The sequence below is a fragment of the Chelonia mydas genome, chromosome 2 (assembly GCF_015237465.2).
Source record: "Chelonia mydas isolate rCheMyd1 chromosome 2, rCheMyd1.pri.v2, whole genome shotgun sequence".
NCBI lineage: Eukaryota > Metazoa > Chordata > Testudines > Cheloniidae > Chelonia > Chelonia mydas.
The window spans coordinates 47,461,895-47,482,030 of record NC_057850.1 but is presented as its reverse complement, the minus strand read 5'-3'; the positions used below and the strand labels follow the sequence as shown (position 1 = coordinate 47,482,030).

The window sequence follows — 20,136 nt, the reverse complement described above, 5'->3', positions numbered from 1 at the left end:
AGTGGAGTTGTTGTGACCTGGCTCATGGGAATGCAGTGCCACTCATTCAAATTTGGCCTACTTGGACTTGTCAGCCCAGCTCTGACGGTACCTGAAATAAACCCTGCTTTAGCTGATGCTCCTGGAAGAGAGTTCTACTGCAAGGCACCACAAGGTGGTGCAGTATCCCACAAGTGTGACTATTCACAGTGATCTTGAACTCTGGTTACAGGTAAGTAATCTTCATTTTTGTCTGAGTAAGGACTTCTGAATTGTGTCCTTATATAGTGCTCATTTCTACAGACTGCTAACTGCTTCTGGTGAAATCATAGAAGATTAGGGTTGGAAGAGACCTCAGGAGGTCATCTAGTCCAACGCCCTGCACAAAGCAGGACCAACCCCAACTGAATCATCCCAGCCAGGGCTTTGTCAAGCCGGGCCTTAAAAACCTCTAGGGATGGAGATTCCACTACTTTCCTAGGTAACCCATTCCAGTGCTTCACTACCTTCCTAGTGAAATAGTTTTTCCCTAATATCCAACCTAGACCTCCCCCACTGCAAAACCTCCCCCACTTGAGACCATTGCTCCTTGTTTGGTCATCTGCCACCACTGAGAACAGCCTAGCTCCATCCTCTTTGGAACCCCCCTTCAGGTAGTTGAAGGTTGCTGTCAAATCTCTCCTCACTCTTCTCTTCTGCAGACTAAATAAGCCCAGTTCCCTCAGCCTCTCCTCATAAGTGATGTACCCCAGCCCCCTGATAATTTTCGTTGCCCTCCGCTGGACTCTCTCCAATTTGTCCACATCCTTTCTGTAGTGGGGGGCCCAAAACTGTACACAGTACTCCAGATGTGGCCTCACCAGTGCTGAATAGAGGGGAATAATCAGTTCCCTCAATCTGCTGGCAATGCTCCTACTAATGCAGCCCAAAATGCAATTAGCCTTCTTGTTAACAAGGGCACGCTGTTGACTCATATCCAGTTTCTTGTCCACTGTAATCCCCAGAACTGCCACTTAGCCAGTCGGTCCCCAGCCTCTAGGAGTGCATTGGATTCTTCTGTCCTAAGTGCTGGACTCTGCACTTGTTCTGGTTGAACCTCATCAGATTTCTTTTAGCCCAATCCTCCAATTTGTTTAGGTCACTCTGGACCCTATCCCTACCCTTCTGCATATATACCTCTTCCCCTAGCTTAGTGTCATCTGCGAACTTGCTGAGGGTACAATCCAGCCCATCATTCAGATCATTAATGAAGATGTTGAACAAAACCAGCCCCAGGACAGACCACTGGGGCACTCAGCTTGATATTGGCTGCCATCTGGACATGGAGCCGTTGATCCCTACCTGTTGATCCTGATAATCTAGCCAGCTTTCTATCCACATTATAGTCCATTCAACCAATCCTTACTTTTTTAACTTGCTGGCAAGAATACTGTGGGAGACCGTATCAAAATCAAGATATATCATGTCCACCTCTTTCCCCATATCCATAGAGCCAGTTATCTTATCATAGAATCAGGTTGGTCAGGCATGACTTGCTCTTGGTGAATCCATGTTGACTGTTCCTGATCACCTTCCTCTTCTCCAAGTGCTTCAAAATAGATTCCTTGAGGACCTGTTCCATGATTTTTCCAGGGACTGAGCTGATGCTGACCAGTCTGTAGTTTCCCCGGATTCTCCTTCTTCCATTTTTAAGAGATGGGCACTATATTTGCTTTTTTCCCATTGTCCGGGACCTCCCCGGACATCACAAGTTTTCAAAGATAATGGCCAATGGCTCTGCAATCACATCAGCCAACTCCCTCAGCTCCCTCAGATGCATTAGATCCAGCGCCATGGACTTGTCCATGTCCAGCTTTTCTAAATAGTCCTTAACCTGTTATTTCACCACTGAGGGCTGCTCACCTCCTCCCCATACTGTGCTGTCCAGTGCAGCAGTCTGGGAGCTGACCTTGTCTGTGAAGACCGAGGCAAAAAAAGCATTGAGTACTTCAGCTTTTTCCACATCATCTGTCACTAGGTTGCCTCCCCCATTCAGTAAGAGTCCCACACTTTCCCTGACCACCTTCTTGTTGCTAACATACCTAAGCGCCATAGACTTCCGTTGAATTTAGTGATAGTATTGTGTGCTGAACACCTCACAGGATTGGGCCCCGGGTGAGAGTACTCTTCAGAGAACTTAACAAACAAGAACTAATAAAGCCTCATGGTGCCCTATGAGGTAAGTAAAGAGTAGAGAAGAGTTGGATTAGAATGCAAGAGTTCTTGGTTCTGTGTTCAGACCAAACCTTTTGTCGTCTCTTCATTGTGCAGATGTCTTTCATCTAGAGTACATAATAATTAAAAGTTAGTACAGTGCATCTCTAATGATATGATGGAGAAGTAGTTAAATGGTTGTTTATTTTCCAGGTTATGCTCTGTGGCATGCAAGAGGTTGATTTAGCAGATTGGCAAAGGAACACCGTTTATCGTCATTATACAAGAAATAGCAAGCAGATCATATGGTTCTGGCAGGTATGATGCTCATAAAATTTTTTATTTTCCTGTTCTCTTTTAGACAAAAGCTATGGAAACAGTTATATTCCTGTTCAAAACCTGTTAAAAAATCTGGACTTTTTTTTTATTGTTAGAAAAGGAATACTTATTTTCAGAGACTTTCTTGGTATACTATTCTAATGTATTAATCTCCATTTTAGACTGTTTTACTTCTGGTATATGCATAAGAGTTTTTTTTTAAACCTCTAGTAATTTCTGTCTAATTCTCTACTTTAGATAGTAGTTATATGGCTGGGGTGAGGGAACATAAGCTGTGTCCAGGCTTCCAGTTTTCTGTTCCTCCCACTCCCCACCATCCCCCAGTGTCAAAAGAGGGACTACTAGTTACTTTTATAAATTGTTTGGGGAGTTATCCACATAGCACATAGCTTTTTGGGTTTAATAGTTTGTTCTTATTTTCTGTATTATATTTTACTTTTTAGGTTTGATTGTTACACTGTAGTAAAAACTGAAGAGCTTGTATTTTTAGCATTAGTTAACAGTAGTCTTCGTTACATTGTTCTGTTAAATGTAGACATTTATCTGACACAGTTACTTCCTATGTTAAGAATAGGATAAACTGTGGGTTTTTTTAGATAGTGGTAACTGTTGAAAAATATTGACATTTGTAATAATGACTGCTGTAAAGTTATTTTCAGGTTTGAGCCTGTCTTAGAATGTGAAGAGAAGAGAAATATCCTATACTCTCCAAAAATGTACCAAGAATTCACCCAGGAGATTAAAATCAGCAGTCACAGCCAGTACATTTTCTACTGTGTTCTATGTCATGTTGGCTTAGTGATCTGCTTAAGAATGCCAGCAGGAAAAGTCAGACATCCCTAATCCTCTAAGACTGATTTGAACTATTTGAACTATTTCAAGGGCCATTGATTCATATGCTACAACTTTGTCAATTTACAAGAAACTAATTATTGAAAGATTCCTAGCAAATGGTGAAATAACTGAATAGTGTTTCAACATTTACAGAGCACAGATGTCTTTCAGTTGCAAATGTGTCTAAGAAAGTCAAGATTAAAGTAATGCCTATGCTATCTCACTCATACAAGAAAAAGTTACTTTTTACTTTATCCTCCTCCTAAGTAATAAAGGCTTCTTGGCTTGGATTCGCCAGTCTACTAAGGCCACTTTGTATCATGTAAGCCTTAAAGTGACCAGAGATGGCCAGCAGAGAATTCTCCTTCTTCAAGGGAACTTTCCATTGGGAGGAAAGGTGGTGGAAGTGCTTCTATACCAGCTGTACCCCATCTTTCCTTCTCTGGTCATAATAGGTGACAGGAAGCATGTTGGGGCATTCTGTGGACAGGGTGGAGAGGGAGAAGGAGCATGGTGGAGCGAAGCTCTACTACACCTGATCCTTCACTGTTGTGACAATCCTAAGGGACTGTATGCAGTAGTGTCAGAGAAAGCTTCTCCTGTGGAGATCTAACTTGTGTCAGAGATTAATGGCTAAAGATTATGTACGTGCGACTGCATCACTGCAACTCACCTCTTGACTGCAGTTGAGCTTCGTGCAGGCAGAGTGGATAATTTTCACCATTATGATTTAGACTTTGACATGTAGCCCAATCTGGGATGGTCTATGAACTACATTTAGTTAATATGTTGCCTTCAGCACGACACATGCTCAGTATTTTCATAGTAGAAGCCTTCATAGCTCCAATAAGAATGGGGGAAGATAAGTGGTCTTTCAGTTAGGTCCTACTTAACCTATATTGGTGGGGATGTGAGTGACCGGGTGCCGAGTCAGGAGCTGACTCAGCACATCCTGTTATATTAGGATAAAAGTGCAGCCTTTAAAAACTATAACTACTCTGCCTTGATTGGTATTTAAAAGATTATTACCACACTCAATCAAAATAGCAAAAATATTCTGAGGCACATGCCCTATGCGTGTAATGTCCTATGCGTACTCCATTTCAACTGCACCTTTGATCAGATACTTTTTGTAGCATTACCCGTTTGGTCCACACGTGCACCCTAGCTATCCTTGTACCCTGAACCAAAGGTATATAGAGCAGTGTTGAACAAACCACCTTTGTTTCCTTCTCAACCACCTTGCGTTTGAGACTGAGCATCTGTAAGGAAGCTGGAGCATAGGTAGCCTGGCCTAGCAGTCATAACTGGGCTGGGGGTCTACACATCAGAATGGTAGTCAGTGATCAGGGGTCAGAATAATCGCTGGAGCCAGGTTCAGTGAGTGCGAGTCAGAGTCAAAGTCAGATTGTGGTCGGAGACTAGATCAGAGGTAGTACCATACCAGGATAGAATCAGGAGGCAGGAGCAGAATCTGGCAGGGATCAGAGGCCAGAGATCAGGAGATGAGGTGAGGTCTGGAGTTGTAGCAGGTCCAAAGTCTGTCCTGTTGTCCAGACAACTTCCTGGGGCACCCTCCAAGGTTAAATACAGTGCTTGACCAATCAGAGGGCCACAAGGTGCTTTCAGTCTGGGTTTCTTGGGCAGTACTTCCTGGGGCGCCTCCTAATCACAGTGCTCCCTGACTCTGGCTCTGAATGTCCTGCTGGTGGCACTGTGGGAACATCAGCTGTCCCAGGCTCTGCAGACCCAGGCTCTAGTCCCCGGATCCTTAAAATATCTTGCACTGGCTACTTCATACTTAGTTTTGTTTTTTTTTCCTTAGGGAATAGGTTCAAGGTTTTACTTTGTTGTTTAGGTATTAGTCCCCTTTTTAGTTTTTACTAGTTAGAGTAATGTTTTTGAGGGGACTTTTTTGAGCGACTCATTATTTCCCTCCCCACAATCCCCCAGGGACCTTTCCTTCTTTGAAAGATTTTATTCTCAAGTTATGCCTAGATCCTCTGGATCTAAACATTGCCTCACTTGCAGGGATTCTGTCCCAGTTAGCAATGGTCATTCTCACTGTATCCACTACTTAGGGGATACCCATGTGCCATCAAAGTGTAAAATTTGTTCAGGGTTTAAGAGTAGGTCCAGAAAAAACAGGGAGATTAATCTTAGGCTCCTCATTAGTGCTCTGGTCTGCATCACACCCAGGCCCTGATATGCCCCACCCCTGTACAGCAGTCTTCCAAGGAGCACAGTGCCCCATTGACCTCTGCAGCCAGCCCGCCCACCCCCGGATAGTCATGTGAGAGAATCATGGAGGGTGGCACCAAGACTTGCAGAAAGAGAAACTCCAGATCCTTTTAAGAAGTCAGTGCCAAGAAACCTAGGTCACTACAGTGACATGCTGTTTTGGAGAGCTCCTGTCCCAGAAAGAGACTCCAAGCTCTGCCAATACCGAGAACCCCTCAGCTAAGGCTTCAGGAATTTGAGTCCTGTGGTACTAGCATCACTCAGTCCTGAAACCGGCCTTGGTACCACCCTGTCACAATCTTGGTGCTAAGAATCATAAGGATTCTGCACAAGCTTTTGAATGTATACCATACAAGGCAAATGGACTGCCAAGAGTCCATTCTCCATATCAGCCTCCTGGAACTCAGGGCAGTCAGAGTTGTCTGCAGCCATTTCCTTGCTATGGTCAAGAGTCAGTCTGTCAAAATCATGACAGACAGACAGTCAATGTGTACTATATGTATCATCAAGGAGAAGCAAGAGCCACCCTTTGGGAAGAAGCAATATAACTATAGAACTGGTTTATAGCTCAACAGATTTTCATTTTGCCTCATGCTTAACAGGTCTGTAGAACACCATAGCCAATAGTTCGAGCAGATACTTCTGCCAGGACCACAAGTAGAAAATCAACAACGTGATTCTCAAGCATACATTCTGCACATTAGGTTTTCCAGAAATAGATCTGTTTGCTACCACCATCAACAGAAAGAGTTGAAAGTTCTGCTCAAGAGGGAGTCTAGGGCATCACTCTCTGGGAGATTCTTTCCTCATGTCTAAGGCTGCGATTTTTTCAGGGAGGTCATGGAAGTCACCTGACTTTCTGGGACTTTCCTTTGCCTGCAGGCACTGCCCCCACAGCTCTCATTAGCCACAGTTCCAGGCCAATGGGAGCTGCGGAGCCTGCGCTCAGGGCAGAGGCAGTGTGCAGAGCTGCCTGGCCGTGCCTCTGCCTAGGAGCTGAGGGAGGGGGATGTCGCCGCTTCCGGGGAGGCGTGGAGCCAGGTAGGGAGCCTGCTAGCCCTGCCCCCACTTCCCTCCCCAGCACCTGCGACACCCCCAAGCCACCCCTTTCCCCTCAAGATTTAGTCAGGGGCATATAGTACAAGTTGTGGATAGGCGCCTTCATGGCGCCCAATATAGGGTCCCGCTGAAGCCCCAACCCCTCAGTTCTTTCTTACCGCCCATGACGGCAAGCTGGAACTTTGCTCGCTCTTACAGCAAGTGCCTTAACAGTGTCTTTTGTTCATAGTTCAATAGTTGTTCTCTATAGTTATGCTTTTTCCATATAGTTAGTAGTGGTTTGTTAAATAGTTCGTTTCTCTTCAGGGGTATGCCCGGGTCTCCGGGATTTAAACTCTGTGAGTCCTGTGGAAAGTTGATCCTCACTCGTCTTGCTTGCGGTGCCTTGGTGAGACTCACCAAAAGGACAGGTGCCGCATTTGCAAGGGTTTCCACCCAAGAACCCATAAGGACAGAGAGCAGAGACTCAAAGTCCTGCTCATGGAGGCGGCATTGAGACTGCAGTCTGACCCAGGACCTAACGACCCGGCACCAAGCACATCCTCTTCGGTGTGTAGGACTCCGCGGCCAACGGCACGTGAAATGGGCCCGGCTAAAGACTCTAAAGCCCACCAGCATTGCCACTGCTCGGGAGATAGGGCGTCAGCTTCAGTTCAGCACTGCTCTCCATTTACAGTGCCGGTAAAGAAGAAGAGGCCGGTGAGGGACCGATCACCTCCCTTGAAAGCTAAGGGGCCGGCGGCATGTGCGAGTGGCTCGGGGCAGACTGCCTCCGCCTCGCTTCCACCCAGGGTTTCGTCGACTCCTGCCCTGGCTGGGGTCCAGTCAAGTCCGAACCCTCCTTGGTCCCCGGACCATCTGGTGGACATACAACCACGGTCGACGCCGGAAGCGTTTGAGGCGGCAATGGACCTGATGCACCTCCCAGTGCCGCCTTCACCCCAAAGGAGGGACAAATCCCCAGTGACCGCACTCCCCCTGTTCGACTCCAAGGATAAGCCAACCATGATGGCCCATCAGTCTCCATCTCCAGCACCGCCTGCACAGACGCAGGAAGCACACTGCTCCCTGGAGTCAAGTCGTCATTCGTTGGTGACCCAGGGGACTGCTCCTCCGTGGTCATCTTATTCGGAGACCTCGGAGTCGGAGGTGGACTCAGCTCGATCTAGCAGATCGCGGAGCAGAAGGTCCAGGTTCTGGCGCAGTCACCAACCATACCTGGCACCGTGGCAGCAACAGTAGCAACCACCTGCTCAATGGCCTTTCTGGACACCCTGGGCATACCATCAGAGCCAGGGTCAAGTCCACGGCCAATGCTCCAGAACAGTGTTGGTATCTTCGGCATCTTTCGTGCCACAATCGCCGCCAATGACGGCGCCGCCCTTGGGGGGAGTGGCTCCGCCAACTCACATGGTTTCGGCACCAATACCTCAGCCAGCTCCGGCACAGGCTCTCCAGGTGACAGCACTGGTGGAAGCCTCAGCTCCGTCCCTACTGACCCCGACGGTCTCGGTCCCGCCAGATTTGTCTGCCCCAGCACCAGCTGCAGTGCAGAGTTCTTCATCGGTACTGGCTCCACAGTCCGAGTACTGCATGCCAAGGGACACCGGGGGGCCGAGGTCAGTGAACTGGGACCACCTCTTGTTCTCTCTTCCTCATCTTCACCTGATGAAGCGGTCGCGGGGACTTCGACGGCCCCAGCTTTGGAGGACAAGCGGGTTCTTCAATAGCTTTTGAGTCGGGCTGCCCAAAGCCTGGGGATTCAGGCAGAGGAGGTGGAAGAGGATTTAGACTCTGTCATAGACATCCTGGCTCTCTCTGGCCCATCCAGTGTTGCATTGCCACTTATCAAGTCGATAACAGAAACATCTAAGAACTTGTGGCAAACCCCTGCTTCTCTGGCACATACGGCCAAGAAATTAGAGCGCCGCTACTTTGTTCCCTCTAGAGGGTATGAACATCTTTACACCCACCCTCCTCCGGACTCTTTGTGGTCAACACGGCCAATCAGAGAGAACGTCAAGGGTTTCAATGATCCACCCCTAAAAACAGGGATGCCAAGAAACTGGACCTGTTTGGCCGAAAGGCCTACTCGACAGGAGGCCTGCAACTTTGTATAGCCAACCAGCAGGCCATATTAAGCCACTACGGGCATAACACCTGCTCGTCTATGGCTAAGTTTACAGAACTTCTGCCCCAGGAAGCTCGGGGGGAGTTCTCTGTGCTCGTGGAGGAGGGGAAACTGGTCTCCCAAGCGTCTTCGGAAGCTGCCTTGGACGCGGCGGATGCAGCCTCCTGCACTTAGGCAACAGGGGTGGTTATGAGGAGAGGCTCCTGGCTACAGGTATCTGGTCTTCCCCAGGAAGTCCAGCAGACCATTCAAGACCTTCCCTTCAAGGGTGTAGTTCTCTTCTCCGAGAAGACGGATAAGAGACTTCACAGCTTGAAGGACTCGAGGGCTACCCTTCGTTCGCTGGGGCTTCACATGACTGCTACCCAGCGCAGATATTTTAGGCCTCAACCTGCCCCTCGTCCTTACCAACCCCAAAACCGCCAGGACGCTCCACATAGGCGGAACAGGAGCACTCGGAGGAGGCAACAACCTCCCTCTGGACAAAGCTCTGGCCAGCCCAGGGCCCCACCGGGCTCTAGACCACCCTTTTGAGGGTACAGTCAAGGACGGGTTGCCAGTACGACCTTTGGATCCTTCCCATCTTACTTTCTCGTCCTGTCTATCCCCTTTCTACCATGCCTGGTCTCAAATTACTTCAGACCGATGGGTGCTCCACACGGTAGAGAGGGGATATTCCATCCAATTCTGTACCCTCCCGCCCCCCCCAACCCCTTTGCCCATCCCTCTTCAGGGACCCCTCTCACGAGCAACTTCTAATTCAAGAGGTGCAGTCCCTCCTCTCGGTAGGGGCAGCGGAGGAGGTTCCTAAGGAGCTAAGGGGCAAGGGTTTCTACTCCTGGTATTTCCTAATACTGAAGGCCAAGAGGGGACCTCAGACCCATACTGGACCTGCGACAGCTGAACAAATACGTAAAGAAACTCAAGTTTCGCATGGTCTCACTAACCTCCATTATCGCCTCATTGGATCCAGGAGACTGGTACGCCGCCCTTGACTTGAAGGATGTGTATTTTCATATCGTAATAGTCACACATCACAGATGCTACCTCAGATTTGTGGTGAACAGAGGCCACTACCAGTTTGCCATCGTCCTGTTCGGACTGTCGACTGCCCCCCGAGTATTCACAAAATGCATGGCAGTCGTCGCGGCATTCCTGTGCAAGCACCAGATACAGGTTTTTCCATATCTTGATGACTGGCTGATCAAAGGTCGCTCGAGAGCCCAGGTGGAGGCTCAGGTCGAGTTTATAAGGAGGACCATCCTCGACTTAGGTCTCCTCCTGAACGAGGAAAAATCTACTCTGTCACCGGTGCAGAGGATAGAGTTCATAGGCGCGGTCCTGGACTCTACCCAAGCCAGGGCGTACCTCCCGGAGGCCAGGTTTCACTCACTTCAGGACATCATACAGAGCCTCAGACAGTTCCCCATGATATTGGCAAGAAACTGTCTAAAGCTGCTGGGACACGTGGCTTCCTGCACATATGTGGTGCAGCATGCCAGGCTCAGGCTGCGCCCACTGCAGTCTTGGCTAGTGTCGGTGTACTGACCAGCCCAAGATGCGTTGGACAGGATCGTAACCCTGCCCTGCCTGGTGCTGGACTCCCTCCTATGGTGGCTCGACCCTCGAATGGTTTGCGCAGGGGTGCCTTTTGCCAGTCCTCAGCCCTCGCTCACCTTGGTGTCAGATGCCTCGGATCTGGGTTGGGGCGCTCACCTGGGGGACCTCAAGACCCAAGGTCTCCGGTGGACCTTGCTCTTCACATCAATGTCAAAGAGCTGAGGGCAGTGCGTCTGGCATGCTACGCTTTCAAAACGCACATAATGGGCAGGTGTGTTTCAATCCTCATGGACAACACCTCAGCGACGTTTTATAGCAACAAACGGGGGGGTGCACGCTCCTCTCCCCTGTGCCAAGAAGTTCTTGTGCTGTGGGACTTCTGCATAGACCACTCGATCCATCTGCAGGCTTCATACCTCCCAGGGGTGTGAAACATGCTGACGGACAGCCTCAGCCAGACCTTCAATGGCCACGAGTGGTCCCTTCGACCAGATGCGGTGAGCTCAATCTTCCGGTTCTGGGGCTCTCCCCAGATAGACCTGTTTGCCACTCCGGGCAACAGGAAATGTCAGACATTTTGTTCCCTCGGGAGCCACAGCTCAGGGTCCATCGGGGACGTGTTCCTTCTCTCTTGGGAGGGCTTCCTGCTTATATGCTTTCCCACCCATCCCGCTAGTCCACAGGGTGCTCCTCAAGATCCGCAGGGACCGGGCCCAAGTTATACTAATAGCGCCGGCGTGGCCGCGTCAGCACTGGTTCACCTCGCTCCTGGAAATGTCCATAGAAGCCCCACTCACCTTATCGCTGGTCCCCGACCTTATCATGCAGGACCAGGGCTGACTCTGGCACCCGAATCTGGAATCGCTCCACCTTACGGCCTGGATGTTCCATGGCTAAGTGCTGCAGAGCTGTCTTGTTCGGACCAGGTCAGACAAGTCCTCCTGGGTGTAGTAGAAAGCCCTCCACCAGGGCTACTTACCTGGCCAAGTGGAAAAGGTTTTCTATCTGGGCAGAGCAACATAGTTAGTCGCCGCTCCTCGCCTCCATACCATTTATACTGGACTATCTCCTTCACCTAAAATATCAAGACTTGTCCCGGTCATCAATAAGGGTCCACTTAGCTGCTATCTCCGCCTTCCATCTGGGCTCCGATGGTCTCTCGGTCTTTGGAAACCCTGTAGTCAGTCGTTTTCTCAAGGGTTTGGACAGGCTCTTCCCACACATGCGTCAGCCTGTCCCTGCCTGGGACCTCAATTTAGTCCTCTTCAGGCTTACAGGCCCACCATTTGAACCTCTGGCCACCTGCTCCCTGTTATATCTTTCGTTCAAGGTTGCTTTCCTCGTGGCAATTACCTCAGCTCGACGGGTTTCGGAGCTCAGGGCCCTCACGTCTGAACCCCCTTACACAGTTTTTCATAAGGATAAGGTCCAGCTCAGGCCTCATCCGGCTTTTCTCCCAAAGGTCGTCTCCCATTTTCACATGACCCAGGACATCTTCCTCCCAGTGTTTTATCCCAAGCCACACTCCTCCGATAGGAAGCGCAGGCTGTACTCACTGGACGTGTGTAGTTCTACATAGAGAGAACTAAGTCGTTCCGGAAGTCCGTCCAACTCTTTGTAGCCATGACGGACAGAATAAAGGGCCTCCCGGTATCCTCTCAATGCATATTGTCATGGATCACGTCCTGCATTAGGGAGTGCTACACCCTGGCAAAGGAGCCCACTCCACAGATCACTGCCCACTCTACCAGGGCCCAGGCCTCCTCTGCGGTGTTCCTGGCTCAAGTCACTATTCAGGAAATTTGCAGGGCAGCTACGTGGTCCTCGATACATACATTTATGTCGCACTATGCAATTACGCAACAGTCCCAGGGACGATGCAGCTTTTGGGCGAGCCATGCTCCTTTCTGTGGATAACTCCAACCCCACCTCCTGAGCTCTAGCTTGTGAATCACCTGCTTGGAATGGACATGAACAATCACTCAAAGAAAAAATGGTTACTCACTTTCTCATAACTGTTCTTCGAGATGTGTTGTTCATGTCCATTCCAATACACACCCTCCTACCCCTCTGTCGGAATAGTCGACAAGAAGGAACTGAGGGGGTGGGAAGTCGGCGGGGCCCGATATTGGGGCCCCGCCCAGAGGGCACCCAGGCCCACCCTATGGATGCTGCTAGGGGAAAAATCTTCCAGCTGGTGTGCACGAGGCGCACACACACCTGCTTGGAATGGACGTGAACAACACATCTCGAAGAACAACAGTTACGAGAAAGTGAGTAATCATTTTTTTACTGCCCATGACCTGTCCATGACTTCTACTAAAAATACCCGTGACTAAAATGTAGCCTTACTCATGTCCTCTACTCCTATCTTCTGACACAGCTGAGCCTCAGAGTCCTAAACAAAATCAGCAGAAAAGAGCCATGGTCATTCTAATTGCACTGACTTGGGCCAATGCAAATTTGGTTCCCCTGCCTGATTTTTCCTGCCATCTTGTCCAGCACTGCTCCTGCCAACTATTCCTGATCCGTTAACTCAAAATTCAGGATACATTCTTCGTCTGAGCTTCACACTGCAGCTCAAGTCTTGTTTTCTAGATGTGTCTCTGCGGTAGAGATCTCCTGTGTGAGAGGTTTTGTTGAATAGCAGAAAAGCATCGACTATAAAAACCTACCCATAGAAATGGAAGAGATTCCACCATTGGTATATCCAGTGACACTGTCCCGTCAATTTTTCCCTTTTGGATGTTTTAGATTATCTGTTGGGTTTAAAGAATTCGGGTCTCTCCGAGTTCCATAGATGTTAATTTAGCAGCTATCACAGATTTCCATTTCCCTGCTGAAGGGTTTAAGTATTTGCTGACCCCACCACTTCCAGATTCATCAAAGGGTTAGCTAACTTTTTCCATGTCAGAGAACCCACTCCTGTGTGGGACTTTAATTTGGTCTTCAACTTTCTGATGAAGCCTCCCTTTGAGCCACTAACAAAGTGTTCCCTTCTACTTGTCTATGAAGACTGCATTTTAGTAGCTGTCACCTCTGCTAGGTGAATTGGTGAGCTAGGTACTGCAATGGCCAAGTCCCCCTTCCAGTTTTCTATAAAGAGAAGATCTCTCTGGTTGTTTCACCCAGGCTTTTACCCAAGGTGAACTCGGACTTTCATATAACTTGGGCCAGTTTTTCACTCTTAACTTCATCTGACTAGGGAGGAAGTTGCCCTTCACATCTTAGACTTTAAGAGGGCATTAGCTTTTTGTTTGGAAAGGGCTATACCCTTTAGGGACGCTCAGGCTGTTCGTTCTCTTTCACACACAGAATTAAAGGGACCTCTCTTTCTACCCAAAGACTCTCCAAATGGATTTCCAGTTGTATCCATTCCTGATATAAGGCTGCAAATATTCAACCTGCTAGGATGATAGCCCATTCTTTCAGAACTCAGTCTGTTTCCATCACCCTGCTGAAGAATTTTCCTATTATGGAAATATTCAAAGCTGCCATGTGGGCTTCGGTCCGCACCTTCTCAAAACACTATGCCTTAGGGTACACACCTTGAGCCCAGACACTGCCTTGGTGGGATTGCAAACAGTTCTGCAAACAGTTTTAGATCAGACTTTGAAGTAGGAGAGGTTACCTGTCTTGTACAGTAACTGGAGTTCTTCAAGATGTTTGTCCCTGTAGTGTTCCACTACCCACCTTTCTTCCCTTCCATTTTGGAGTCTTGACTTGGTGATAGAGAAGGAACTGCTGAAGGTGGTTTGCCCAACACTGTGCTATATGCAGGGCATCAGGATAGCTAGGACATATATGCGGATCAAACAGGCACTGCTACCGAAAGCCCCCAATCAAAGGCGCACAGGGCGTATATGCACCTGAAGTGGAGCACCCACAGGGACAAACATCTCTGAGAATCCAGTTACTGTACATGATAAATAACCTGTCCTTTGAGATTTTTTTAAAATGTGGAATAAATTGATCTAATGTATTAGCCTGTCTACTCACAAGTGTTGCCAGCCTTCAGTGCATAGTGTGATATGATACCTTTGTGCATGCAGCCCAAAATCAGTGCTTTTGTTTGCCACCATATCACTGTGCAAGATCATATATAATTTACTGTAAGTTATTCTCTTCAGGTTTGTTATGGAATCACAGCTTTCCAAGTATCTTAATCCTACATGTTTTGTATTATTTTTCTCTAGCCGTATTAGCATAGTATTATTCAGTTTTGTTTTAAAGTAATTCTGAATTTCTGTTGCCTAGTTTGTAAAAGACACAGACAATGAGGTTCGTATGCGACTGCTGCAATTTGTCACTGGTACTTGTCGGTTACCACTGGGAGGTTTTGCTGAGCTCATGGGTAAGTATAATGCCCCTGAAGTATACTACTGCAATCTATAGGTATTATGTTTATTCTGAACAAGTGGCAATCTTTTGCTCATTTCTTAATCCTACGTTTCATCTAGCATAAGCATACATTAATAAATACACTACACTATTACTGGTTTAAAAACAACATTTAATTTAATCTCATATGTTTTCTTGATTCAGGAAGTAACGGTCCTCAGAAATTCTGCATTGAAAAAGTTGGCAAGGAAACCTGGTTACCAAGAAGTCATACTTGGTAAGTTTTAATATTGAAACAGTGAGTAAATGTAAACTAACTTTGTATCTGTTGTTGATCTTCATTAATGTAGTTTAAGACCATCTGTCTTGCACCTAAGGTATACAATAACAGTTGATTCAGTTGTAAGCTAGTTTGGGTTACTTCTCTCAACCTACAGTTTCTGTCCCTTACTCCCACCTGTTGCTTGATTTAGAATGGCTGGGCTAGTGACTTTCCCATTACTGAAAAGGTCTCTATTTTCCCTTCTTTTTAATTTCAGTTTTGTATTCTATCTGTATTTATATTGTTTTTATTTTGGATAGTGTCAGATACTCTAGAGTTGTAAGATAAAATCCCTTATTTTACATGCACCCAGGCTATTTTTGCTTCAAAGAGCAAGTCATTGTTTCTGCTACACAGCTAAATTAGTATTGGAGTCAGTTGTCATGTGATATTTCATTACAGTGTAACTTTCTGAAAATATGTGTGCAAAATGCCACCAAGAACCTTATAAAGTGATTGGAACCCCCACAAACATTCAGAACTTCAAATAGCATCCTAGAATCTGAATTGCCTATCCAAATGGCTCTCTTCAGTCCTCACTGCCCTACCCCATGCGGACCCAGGCTCCCTGTACCTGTTATACTTCTGCGGGAGAGAGTCCTACTGGCTGCCCACAATCACTGTTTCTTCTTCTGGCATCTTGGTGGGAGCATATCCAGTTTTTTCTGTCACTTGTTGCGAGGCTCCCCCATCCTATTATTTTTCCCTGTGTGGTATTATTTCCTTGAATGGATCTGTGCTGAAGTTGAAGATGTTTCCTCCCTGCTTGTGGTAGCCAACAGGGTCCCTGAAGTATAGCAGAAGAAGCAGTCTTAGCATTGCCAGCAACAGTCTCTAATGATCAGAGGTGAGAAATTCAGGAGAAGTGTTTCCAGGTGCAACTACATGAAATAGAGGAGGAAAATAGGAGTTTTTCCCACTTATGCCAGAATTATTAATAGAGATATCAGATGAAGAAGACATCAGCTTTTCATAATAAATGTTTTAAATGGATTTATTAGACTCCCTCTATCGTCTTCCCTTTTTCTTCTCCAAAGGTTCAGGAAGGCTGGAAGAGTAAGGCCCTGTCTACACTATGAGGACAATAGGGGTATTATCACCGTGCTGTAGCTATGCCATCATAACTCCATAGCGTAGACGCAGCCTACAGCGAAAGAAGGGTTTTATCTGTTACTGTAGGAACACCACCTCCCTGAGCAATGGTAGCCAGGTCAACAGAAGCATTCTCCTGTTGATTTAGCTGCATCTACACCAGGGGCTAGGTCGGCATAGCTATGGCACTCGGGATTTTCAGTGTAGACTAGGCCTTAGACTCATCCATTTTACTTTTCAGACTTGATTATCTTAAAATCATTCTTTTATCCGTTTTTAGTGAACCTTCTCTATCCAAAAAATGTGAGAATCCTTCACATAGTCTGCACAAGAGTTATATACATTTCTATTGTACAGTAGAAATGGGCATATGGCTGTAATTATACATACTTTCTTATGAGCTTTACTATATGTTATATGAAATAGGAAGTATTTGATCAGATTATAATTTCTCCATTGAAAGAACATTAGGGTGACATGAGGATTAGCTAACAGTTTAACTTCAGACGTTGCAAAAAGATTGAATAAAAGCTTCCAGATACTTTTAATTCTATAATATAGCTATGTGTATAGTTTAGCTTTCAAAGAACTCCCCGTGACTAAATAAATCACCCCTTTTCAGGAAGAATGGATCACATGAGTATATACTGTGCTCTAAATATACTCATTAACTCATTTGGTTTCATTAACCAAACTGGGGTTGTATGCACTTGAACCACATACCCTTTATAAAGGTGAAGATAATTTTTGGGGAAATATAATCATTGCATCTGTACGGGGGTTTCATCAAGTATCCAAAAGCACTTAAAAACGAATAATCCCTAGTAAAGCAGAGTGTGTAAGTGACTTGCCCAATATTACACAGTCAGTGAGAGCCAAACTCCTGATTCCCATTCCTGTGTTCTGACCCATAGATCAGAGTATGTAAAACTTCTGTCTGTAACAGTTTAGTTTTGCACTATTCTTAAAAGCAAAAATGTAATTACACAAAATATTCTAAATGGGATTTAGACAAATTTATAAAAATGTTATTTTTCCTCCTCTTCCCCCACCACCTCTTCTGTTTTGTTCAGTTTTAATCGTTTGGATCTGCCTCCATATAAAAGCTATGAACAGCTAAAAGAGAAGCTGCTCTTCGCAATTGAAGAAACGGAGGGATTTGGTCAAGAGTAGAAGTGGCTTCTTGTCAAGAGGATATATTGCATTATTAAAATGCCCAGCCAACTAAAATTGCACACTTAGTTGTATATAAGCTGTTTGTTCTGTACAGTCATGTTTCTGGAACTCTAAAGTATAAATGTTCTCCGTTCTTCCACAGAGATATGCAAAACAGTTCAGCCGTGTCTAGTTTATTTATTGCCCCTTCAAAAGACTGACCAGGAAAAAACAAACAAACCATAAATTTTGAAAGCAGACAAATGACTTTATTTAAAAATATATTAAATATATATACACACACTCACTCTCTCTCTCTAGTGGGCTCTAGTTTTATAGAGCTATAAGTGTATTAAACATAGCAGTCATTCAAAAGGACCTTGGAATTTGCTTTATCTTGGCTTTATTATAGAGAAAAATGTACAGGTTGCTCTGTCTTCTCACTTTATGCAACATCTCCAAGATTGTTTTATTGCATGGCTGTTCTAAAAGGTGTTAAAAGCTTAGGCCAAATGTATCCTAAGTATGTAGAAAAATGCTGCTGGCTTTTTGAGATGACAGAATGCCAAATTCTGTCTGTTCAGGTTTTTGTTTTGTTTTTTAAATACTTAACAATAGCGGATATCCTCACTACTACATTGATGTAGCCAAGGTCATGAATAACGCCTTGATTACTTGCACAAGAGTCATGTACAGTAAGATGAATGTGATTAATGTTAAAAGCAGTTGGTGCCACTATTCTGACTTATTGTAGGAACTGAACAGAATATTTTAATTCATGAGCAGCATTGAAATTTGTTTACATAATATCTTGGATTATTACCAAGAGAATGTTGGGTAATCTTTAAAGAATAAAAGAGAAACTCTAACACATTCTCTCTTGGTCTGGTGTCTTACAGTTTTGTTTTGTTTTAATCTGTGTATTTTAAAATTTCATAAGGTAAACTAATGTAATTTGAGATTTAAGAATACATGAAAGGTAATGTGAATTTTTGCTGCTTTTATGTTCATGTTCAGTTTGTTATGGATCTAGAGAACCCAAATGGAATGACAGTTACGTAAGCTTTGCACATTAAACTAATAATTTTCTATTAGTATTAAATATTTTCATCCCCTTTAAGTTCATGTAAAAATTCATGTGTACATGAATTAAATAAGTATACCTAGATCTTGTCATTCTTTTTCATAGGCAACGTTTTGGATTTTTTTGTTCTAAATGCACAATAATATAAAATGATTTTTATTTTTTTTCCAGTGTTGAGGGCATTTTCTGAACTGCAAAGATGTAACAAATTATAAAATCTTATTGATGTGAATTATATTAAATGCTACTTTTAGCAAACTGTGCTTCCTTATTATAGAGTAAGAACATTTTAAAAATTACCATTTGTATCATGCTTTCAATATTCACTGTAAATTCCATTAAATTTAACTTATACAAAATTTTGTACACACATAAAAGCGATTTCTTAAAATGTGATTTAAACATTTCTGTAACATATCTATCGTATTGCACTGGTAAAAGCATAAATGCAGAAAAATATTGCTATATCTGTTCATGTATGTTATCAATATAGCAATTGAATTCTACCAAAATTTTATTTTTCTATATATTGGATTGTGTTATGCTTTGTTATTCAAAATGCACAATTTACTGGGGAGCTGTTAACTTGTAAATGGCTTTGATAAAAGCTGTGATCTGATTGGCTCAATGTACTTCTATCATATATTATATTTACTACTCCTACGTGCATCAGGTCTTTTCATCACTTAAGTTACTTTGCCACTCTACACAAAGTAACATGAGCTATTTTCATGAATTTATGTGCTACATTAATAAATTAAAGGTTTGAGTTCACCTAAATTATAAGTGATTTATGCCAATTAAATTGGAGGGAGCTAAAAATTAATTCAGAGGCTGGAGAACTAAGTATGTGAGATTTGCCTAAATGACATCTAAGAGAGTTAAGTATAGTAAAATTGAACCTTATTCATTTGCACTAATGAATGACTGTGCCTCCCACTGCAAATTCTGAATCTAATGAATCTGTAAGTGAAGACATTAAAAAGCAAGGACATCACATCACAAAATGTACCTTGTTCGTTATTTTGACAACTGTAGTTGTCTCCCAATCCCACGACAGTCTTCACCAAAGAAAAGGATAAGTAATGAAGGGACAAGAGAACAAGCCTCAGCCAAGATTACACATATTAAGGATGATAAGACATCAAGGCCACCCTTCTCTCATCCTAAAATGCTCCAAGATAAATGATCATTACAGTAAACAAAGTAAAAAAGGAGTAAATAAAACAAATATTGACCCTCTCCAAGAACAATGGCAATTAAAAAATTCTTTATAATAGGAAAACATTTATCCTAGGCAGTACAGTAGCAGGAACTCAGGTAGCACTGATGCAGTACAATCTACTGGCAGCTTGTAAAGAATAACTATATCACAAGCACCTTTCATTTTGCTTATAGTTCTTAACTGTACTGCATTATGCAATACACACCACATTGTATTGGGTAGGTGGAGGGAGATGAAATTCTCCTCCCTTTTTTTTTTTTTTGTTGGGAAAGAGGAAGAGAGAGAGCTTGTGAGGGAAGAAGATGAACTGCCAGGAGGTTTCAAGCAGGGGAGAAATGAAACAGAATGGAGCCAATACCACTTTCTCAGGAGCTGGTCCTTAGCTGCTGGTCTCCTTCTGATCCCTTTTTTCCCTTCCTGTGAAAATGTTATCAATTTTGTTCCCACCTTTCCTTATCTACCGTCAATCTCCTGTTGGCACCTGGGTAGCTCTCTTCCTCTCACAGGCCTCTCTACTCCTTGGGAGGGCCCAACCAGCAGTAACTGGGAGGAATTGTGTGTGTATATAGTCAGGGAGAGGG

General features: G+C 44.9%; 1 protein-coding gene across 7 annotated transcripts in view; it reads left to right on the top strand.

Moving 5' to 3' along the window:
- The window catches only part of WWP1 (WW domain containing E3 ubiquitin protein ligase 1), a 163,543-nt gene extending 144,206 nt beyond the window's left edge, over positions 1-19,337 (top strand). For all 7 annotated transcript variants that reach the window (XM_043539395.1, XM_043539397.1, XM_037892339.2 and 4 more), the window contains 4 exons: positions 2,386-2,490; positions 14,594-14,690; positions 14,882-14,954; positions 17,165-19,337. In XM_043539395.1, coding sequence (XP_043395330.1) covers positions 2,386-2,490; positions 14,594-14,690; positions 14,882-14,954; positions 17,165-17,264 — 375 coding nt within the window. In that variant the 3' untranslated portion in view covers positions 17,265-19,337. The remainder of the gene's footprint in view (positions 1-2,385; positions 2,491-14,593; positions 14,691-14,881; positions 14,955-17,164) is intronic.
- Positions 19,338-20,136: the final 799 nt, after the last annotated feature.